General features: G+C 36.1%; 1 protein-coding gene across 6 annotated transcripts in view; it reads left to right on the top strand.

Moving 5' to 3' along the window:
* The window catches only part of LOC139960109 (uncharacterized), a 92,788-nt gene extending 85,361 nt beyond the window's left edge, over positions 1-7,427 (top strand). For 5 of the 6 annotated variants that reach the window (XM_071958223.1, XM_071958222.1, XM_071958225.1 and 2 more), the window contains 2 exons: positions 58-230; positions 5,389-7,427. In XM_071958223.1, the coding sequence (XP_071814324.1) occupies positions 58-230; positions 5,389-5,509 (294 nt within the window). In that variant the 3' untranslated portion in view covers positions 5,510-7,427. Of the gene's footprint in view, positions 1-57; positions 231-3,029; positions 3,057-5,388 lie in introns of all 6 variants that reach the window. The other variant, XM_071958227.1, reaches the window with a different exon arrangement.
* Positions 7,428-9,082: the final 1,655 nt, after the last annotated feature.

A 9,082-nucleotide genomic window follows, 5' to 3' on the forward strand; every position in this document is an offset into this window, starting at 1 on the left:
AATGGTAAATTAACAATTTTAACATTTTGTCCTTTTTTTTTTTTTTTCATTTTCCAGTTGGATAAGGCCACTGCACAGGTTAAGAGCATCAAACGTCAAGTGGACGAGAACGAAGAAGAGGTGGCCAGAGTCAGCGCCAGCAAACGTCGCATACAGCGCGATCTCGACGAGCAGATAGACGCCAACGAAGCCCTCCAACGCGAATTGAACACCCTTAAAAGCAAAGCTAGGTAGGTCGCCTAATAATTGGCAGCAGGGTACTCGCAACGTTGCACAAAATAGTGGTGTGGAGTCTTATATAAAGTTACACATCCTTATTCTTGTCGTCATAAAATTTTAGAAATTTTTTACAAAAGATTTTGGGTAAAATGTTGATTTTCTTCCGGTGTTTTAGTACCTAGGCATGGAATGCAATCAGTCAAAAATGCCTTGGTCTTATTTAGGCTCTTTAACAATTACGGGATGAGTACGTATCAACAATGGTTTAGTCTTTTTATTAGTCATTTCTTCTTCTTCTGGAATATTCTCTTTGTTGTTTTACTGAAATACTAGCAGAAGATATTATCTTTTACAATTAACCAAAAGAGATGTCATTTTTTCATATCATTCTGAAGGTTTTTCCTGATACCTATACTTGTTCACAATTCACATGCTATAGCCATTAGTAATAAACTTGGATACCATTAGTAATATATATATATATAATATATTATATAATATATTTCCATATAATATATTATATAATATATTTACCGTTAGTAATATACACGTATAGGGACGTATCAATTAGCAATATCTTATTAATTTTCTATGCTATTCTATTTCCAATTCTGTCATTGTTAACATTAATTATCTCAGTTTACTGTTTTTACCTCAAGCTTTTGTGGTGGTGTTAAATGTAAAGGATGATAAAAATTGTTTGACTATTGAATTTTTTTTTTTTTTGGCCCTATATTTTGTGCACGTATATCATTGTAGTGAATATTTAATTAACATTAAAATTAACAATGTTAGAATACACACACCGTGTAGGTTGGTAGTTGTTGATGTGTCAGTAACACTTGAAGAAGGTAGTTTTTACTAGCAAGTGGAAGCATGGATTGATGTTGCTAACATTGAAAGACTTCTGTAAGATATAAAGACTCAGGGGTAATGTTTTAGAAATATGTCCTCTCTGGGTTCCAACGGTGGTCCTGCATACATGGATCGAAATCATAACCGAGACTCGAAAAAAAATACTTGAGAATATTGTCAGTGTTCCAAAGTTTGGCATAGTTTATGTGGATGTATCACATCTATAAGATGAAATAGTATCCAAATCAGAAATGTCCTTGAAAAAAAAAGAAGGTTAATCACGATCTTATTACGCAGGATGAGATTGAACTAGAGGGTAAAACCTCTCGGCTATATTTAGGAAGAACTGTATGTATGGAGTAGTATCTCTATAATTCTAAAACTGACCGGGAGCCAGTGGTCAGGCGATCCCGCAGTCAAAAATAATGAAATGGCTTAATAGTACTGTTTGGTTATGGTGGTCGTCTCGCAGATATTACAACCATTTTAAGCAGAATATCGACATAACTTATGGAGGGAATTTGCAAACTGCTTTAGGTGATAGGGTGGGTCCAAATGAAATGAGGCCAGGAATATCCTAGAATATTTCCAACTTTTTTGAAACAATTGACAGGCTAAAGTAACAGTTCCCCCACCCCCCCCCCCCCCAATCCCTCCAAATATTGTTTGATGCTCGAATACTCGTTTATACTCATCAGTTGTTTAGTGTTGGTGAGAAGACCTTAGCATGCTGTTTAAAGATTCTTCTGGGAAGGAATGAGAATGAAAACTTTGGTAGCTTTCCTGTGAGTTCAAGGTTTTAAGAATGTATAAGGAATAGACAGAAAATGTTGAAATCCTTTTAAGCTGGTGCTTGTAAAGTGTGATTTGACGTCCATCATGGGGAAACTATATGAAATGTCTGTTGGGGCCTTAGGTCTTTACTGACATTGTTTTGGTAGTGGAGTCCTAAATGGGTTGTATTAAAATAATGACATGCTTTATAGCTGTATGAAGCTCCTAGTCATGCAGAACACATACATGTTGATATTGTCTTTTGTCAGGGTGGACAAATTATCGTTCTTACTGTACTGTTTTCACAAACCATCCGCAAGTTTCTGGTATCATTTCAGCTGAAGAATCTCTCTTCTTATGGCAATTATATGTCTGTTGTGTCCATTTTAACAGTATGGGAAGATTTAGAAAAGAGAAATTAAAAAAAAAAAATCTATTTTTCCCTTTCTGGTATTTCCAATTTCCTTCTGTTAATAAAGGACCTATATTGCATTTACAAGCATGCATGATCTGCTAATTAACATGTTCTAATGCTGTGCCTCTTACTACAATGTCGAAAAGTTCATCCTCTTTCCTCCTCCTGGTGCCCGAAGTTGGACATACCCATTCCGAAAGCTAACATGTTTCATAGTTACCCGGTTGTTTGTTGACTTAACCTTTACTTATTTATGTTTTACCTTTCCATAAAAATTTTATTTTATTTTCCTTACTTTTCATAAAAAATGGCAACAGTGGAAGGTAATAAACAATTTCTTGTGGGATTTTTCTAACACAGTTAACACTACTATATCAATCAATTTTTTTTAAAGACATTTTCACTCAGTGAAGACAACCATGATCATAACCACAGGTGGTCTCAAGGAAGACAAGACTTGTCCCATATAAATAATTGTCATTTACTTCAATTTATTAATGAACTAACACAAAGGACACGCTATTGTCTCACACCGGTACACCGTAAAAATCTTGACTCGATGAAAGGAAAGTTGGTGATTTAATGTCTCCCCCCTTAAAATTCAAATTTTAAATACGTCGTATTTACGTTGCAGGAGGGGGGAATAAAAATAGCAATTCTAAATGGCCAGTAGTTCACATTCCTCAGAAGTAGTCTCAGGTACTCTCAGAAATGTTGGATACCATTGTTAAATTTTATTCACTGGATTTTTCTTTGTTTGTTGCAGGAAACATTGACGAGTGAAAACATACAAGTACATATATATATATATTTAACGCTCTTTTGCAAGAGAGTCAAAAACAAGAAATAAAAGGAAAAGAAAGACAAAAAAAGGAAATTATCTGTCTCTGGCACGCAAACATCCTTGCTCTTTTCTCTGTTCTATAACACCCTTGCATTATTTTCCTTTGTCGCATTTTGTCATGCAAGCTGGATAGAGGGGGGGTAAAGAAAAAACGAAAGAGAAACATTTTAAGGAGTTGGGCGGGGTGGGGAGAGGGGGGATGTTCAGGTGGGGGAAGGATAATTTTCTACACACATGAATGTTTCTTAAGTCATGCTTTTTTTATAGAAAAATAGAAAAACAGTTCACAGGACTAGAGCACCCAAATCCACCTCATCGAATAAATGCTTGCCCACTAAAACTTGCTTTAAAGAAGACCTTGTATGTTTTCGTTCCGTCATTATTTTAGCCCATTCTATCTGTGAAACTTTTCTGTTTTATGTATCTTTCCAATCTTATTTTTGGGACATTCCAATATGTCTATGGTGGCATGCTGTAATTTAGTTGTGGTTTATATTTACTTTTATGATTATTTTTGTTTTTTGATTTATTTTGTTTTTTCATTAGAGTTTGTTCACATGTAGAACCCATCATTTCAGTGACACATAATGTATACAATCCCACATCACAGAATTGTTGGTTTCAGTAATATTCATAACTACCACCAAAGCAGGTGAAATAATCATTAGAGGAATTAATGTTTTTAGTGATACAAAACCTGTCAGTCATCTCGAGTATTCCCCTTCATTTTATCCAATCCTATCATTATACATGTCTTAATAACCATTGTAGGGTGTCCATCAGTTTACGTACACTGTCACTTGTTTGATACATGCTATATATATACACACACAACATCTATACACACACACCATGGTTTTTATATGCATTGATACATTCCCTACAATATATACATACCTAGTACAAAAATACTTTCAATTTTTGGGATTTGTATTCACTATAATGTAATCTTGCATTGTGTGCATCGCAGGTGATTATCGGTCTTGTGTTAAACACAAACATTCCCCCATCATTCCTGCCATACCCTGCTCTGCCAAATCGAATGTAGACTTAAGGACGTATTTCAACTCCCAAAAACTTGATGACAAAACGGTTGATTTACGGTTTGAAACTGTCTTACACCTCTACCCTCTGTCTTTGGTGTTTCTGCACTTTTGTAGTCGCACAAATAGATGTCCATAAAAGAAGTTTGTTTTTAAAAATAAAATAAAGGCCTTTCATTTTCCTGAAGGTCTTTATTGTGTCAGAATATCTTCATAAAATATTCTTGTTATTCGAAAATATATTCCCTCTTTCTTTTTCTTTTCGGGTTTTCAGTAGTTTTAGCAAACTCAAAAATTTGAATTTTTGTGCATAAAATTGAGTTTATGTTACCATGGAGATGATTAAGATGGAAGGTGAACGCATGCTTTGTAGTCTCAGTTTTGTTTTGTTGGGTTTTTTTTCTTTTTTTTGCCTCATTACATCTGACATTGTCATTGGTGAAATCCATCCCTGAATCAGCCAATCAGATTTCAGGATGGCTAACCGGGTAACAGCTTTTAATTTTGAATCAGATTGTTAGGAATTTTATTGCCAGGGATAGAAATGCTCGGTCTAAAGTTTTGTTCATCTGAATTGATTTCTGTTTCACATTTTTTCTCACAAGAAAACCAAAAATGGTTCGTTTTGACGTGAAAAAAGTAGAAATTATGGGGTAGATTCTGCAACCTTTGGAAGCATGATATAGTGGAATACTTACAAAAGCTTGAATAAATTTTCTTTTGCAAATAACTGCTCTGACATGTATTGAGGTATGTCAATGGCAACAAATTAACTGTCATTTTTGTTAAGCGAAGAGTGGGATTAAATTCCTCAGACTTTTTTGGAGAGATGGTATTATGGGATAGTCAAATCCACCGAAAAGGGTAACATTGAAAATAATACTTGTCATCGAAAGCAGCGATGTATTTGAGTACCACTCGAAAAAGTGAGTACATTTCAAACAAGGAAAATACTAAGAATAAAAGACCCCATGACAAGCATTGATTATAATGTGCAATCTGGTACATGTACTCATGGGAATTGAGATGGGACTTATGATGGAGGGAGGGGGTGGGTGGGTTGAGGAGGGAGGGAGGGAGGGGGGCGGGGGAGGGAGGAGACAAGAAATTGATTATATTGGCATGATTCTGCTGGGTGTCTTGGGATGTATCTCCTAGCATGTGTCCATGGCTTGCTCCTTCATCTCTCTAATCTTGCTTGTGCTGCAACTAGTCCGACCTTCTGTTTCTCTCCACAGGGCTAACGTCATGGGCGGTCGTTCCAACCGTTACTCGCGCAGGGCTCCCATCGATAGCGCCAGCTCTGCGGAAGAGAACACCGACGCCCCCGACGGGAAGGAGGAAGCCGGGGAAGAATAGCAAAACTAGAAACAATCAGAGAAATGAGAAGAGAAAAAAAAAATTGCTAACAAAGACTTAAACAACAAAAAAAGTTTTTATTTAGCCTACTAGAGAGAAGGGGTATAGGGACCAGATTATGTAGCTGGGTTTATAAGGTAGCTTAATAATCTTCAACATCACAAGACTAGAACATGCGGAAAGGTTTGTGAAAACTTAGCGGAATGTTTGAAATGAAAGCCAACTGAATGAGGTTTAAGATTGATTATTGCCATTACATGAAGGTGGTGGAGGGAAGGGATTTAATCGGTGAAGAGAAGCCAGCGAGTCTATTTGTGTTATTATTAAGTATATTACTTTTTTGTGTAAGCCTCCTATTGTGTATTTTTATGACCTATGTCCTTTCCTTAGTTACATGTGGTATATCTTTAATATGCATTTTAATTGTTGCCTTATTAGTGATAACAAAATTAGATTTCATTCATTAGGGTGAATTAATGTGGGGCACCATATAGGCATTCCAACTAAATTTATATAAAAAAAAATTTGTACATAAAAATTGGTGATACTAACATGTTGCTGTTTTTTTTTTTTTTTTCATCTTATCGAGGGGTCACTTTCCGTAGATATAAAATGCCAGAATATACTACATTCCTTTTTAATTTGCTGGATAAGTTGTTTTTCTGCAGTAATGACAGATGACTCTACAGTCAACTTTCAATAACACTCGTCAGTGTGTATCAGTCATATACGTACGCTTTCCCTTGGCAAAAGCTCGACAAATACAACCCAGCTGAAATAAACATGAAATAACCTTCTAAACAGAGGAGAATTTAGAAATATGTTTGCTGTGATCGAGAAAGTTCTTCAGATAATACCTGATGGACGTAGGAATATTCACATCGAACAGTAACACCTGCCAAAATTCAGAACAAAGGGAAAATAGCATTTAAAATTTTGAAATAATTCCAGTATATTGGTTTGTTGGTGAGGGATGTTAACATCCAATGATAAATACGGTATATTGTGGCCCTTCAGGCCAGGTAAATAATGGAAAGGTCGTATAGAAATATAGTTTTGATCATGAAAATCATCATCTAGCGAAGATGAATTCCATGGTTTGGATGACTCCTCTCTTAGGTATTAACTCCAGCCGCGATAAGTGGCTGGTAGGTTTGTCAGAGTAAAGCACATAGAGAAAGATAGAGGAATCAACTTCCAGTTTTCCAAGCTTGATAGAGCGTTGAGTTTTCCAGTTATGTCATAATACTCTTTAAGTAGTATTGGAAAAAAAACTTGTCATGTGATTTCTGTTTTGTTTTCTTCGTCCTCTATATGAGGATAGGAACTCTATGGTGTCAGGTGTATATGAAGTCTAACTTTCGATTTTTCGATTATTTAGCATGGTTTGTCATTGTTCATATCACAATAAAAAAATAAGGCTGAATAAATGACAACAACAAATTAATGGTGTACACATATAATGATTATTGGTGACCAGAATGATTTTTTTCCAAGGTTCTGGGGTGGATGAAAAGGAAATATAATGTACTAATAAATAGTGTAGTCACGAAGGACGTAATTTGAATGATCACGTCGATAGAAGTGGAGGAATTTAGATTTAAAATTGTTGTCACCTTCAAGAAAAGAGGAAAATCGGTATGATATGCCCATTTAAGATGAAATCACAGGCATTTGACAACCTTTTTTCTAGATAGATATTAACTCCCTTTTCAAGTCTTTACTTTGTATTTACCATGATCTCCTTTTTCTGTTTGTTGGTCTGAGTTGATTATGATAAAATTTAAAAAATATAATTAGAATTGGGTTTTTTTCTTCTTTACTTTTGTACTAAAAAAAATGTAAAAACAAATAAAAAATAGGTGATGTGCCATTATTAAATGGATAATAGACACTTAATTATTTAGATCATTTTTTTTAGAAAGAAAAAATTTGCTTTTAAACAGCAAATGGCATAGAATGAATGTAAAACCCAGCAATGACTGAACTATTTTTCTGTTATTACCTTTGGCCTTCTAGCAAGCTTCGTATTTTCTGCTCGCTGCGTATTGATCACAATAAATTTTTGGGAATAACTAACTTTTTTTCTTCCTTTGTCAGTTTTGTCTAGTGGTTTCTGTTTACTTTATCAGTGGGGGTAACAGGAAATGTTATATAATTGCCCTCAAAACAGTAGAAATTATCAAATTTAATAAAAAAGAGTCTTGTATGGCCCGATTTTTGTATTGTTTTACTTTGAGCAAACGATTTACTTATTTTACAGTGAGTCTAAATTCTTGAAAATTATTCTTTAGGATTGTAATCCCCATGAAAATTACTTGTTGAAAACGTACAACTTTCGGCCAAGCACACTTGAAAAAGGGGATGAATATGGAAGAAGTTCAAACCCCTTCCCATCTCTCATCCCTGTCCCCCTCTCCTCTCTGAACAACAACGTCTAGGTTCAAAAATGTGCCCGACTTTTCTTGACTTCAATATTGCTGCGGTGCAGTGTTGTTGCTGGGAGTCTATTCTGTGGATTAAATATTTTTGAATTTGGAACTGGGGACTCGAATTACGTCACTGATGCTGAATACACTAATCCACCCCCGCCCCCTTTAAATACCCTCTCGTGCGGACGGGGACGTTAAATGGCAGTCGGGGAGAGGAGGGGTGGGGCGGAATAGGTATGGCATCCACAAGCCTGACTCGTAGGCCTAAGTGTCGGTTTGGTACAATATATATAAGCTGGTGTTTCACCCACGATCATCACATGGATAGGGTTATCAAATGATATCGGTTTCCTGACCCTCGCGATTAACCAAAGTAAACGAAGGACGGATGAAGATATTAGCAGTAGGTCCGTTGAACTCAGTAGTGGTAGGAAGGCTTACTAAAGGGCACTGTATCAACACGAGTTTTAATATGTTACGAATGATTATGTATTTAGAATGTTGTCATTCTCCCAAGTGTCATCAGATGAGTAGTAAAGGTTGGTGATGATAGAACGGGGGGGGGGGGGGGGTGGTGGGGGCTAGATGTGTCTGATGGAAGAAGATAAGATAATACAGAACCCGACAAGAAAATGCAGTGTTCAGCATCAGGAGAGTAACATATGGCCATAGTGGAATTACAGGCAAAACACCCCAACCCCCTCCTCCCACACCCCACCCGCACTCTCTTTATTCTTATAAAACCCCATGTTCCGTGTCGAAAAGCGATTTCGACGTATGCATATAACTTCTGTTTCATGCATGACGTCAAAATTTTAAGATCTTTCTGTAAATATTCTCCGAACAGCAGCGTGGCAGCGACAGAGACAAAATGTGGAAGTATGAGTTATCGTACTAATTGTTGACAAGTCAGTGCCCCAGAAACAGCTGGCTAATGGGATAAGTCGAATCGGAACTTTAAGGACAATAAAGTAGATATGAGGTGTAGCTATGAACGAGGACCAAGAGATCGATGGTTGGAAAGACCTGTTGTGAAGTTATGTATTATTGTAGTGGCGGAAACGTGATAAGTGGACAATGAGCTGTAGTAGTAATACCAAAGTTATTTATCAAAATAAAACAAAATTGTTAGCAAACTGCT

Source organism: Apostichopus japonicus, chromosome 19, assembly GCF_037975245.1.
Source record: "Apostichopus japonicus isolate 1M-3 chromosome 19, ASM3797524v1, whole genome shotgun sequence".
Lineage (NCBI taxonomy): Eukaryota > Metazoa > Echinodermata > Holothuroidea > Aspidochirotida > Stichopodidae > Apostichopus > Apostichopus japonicus.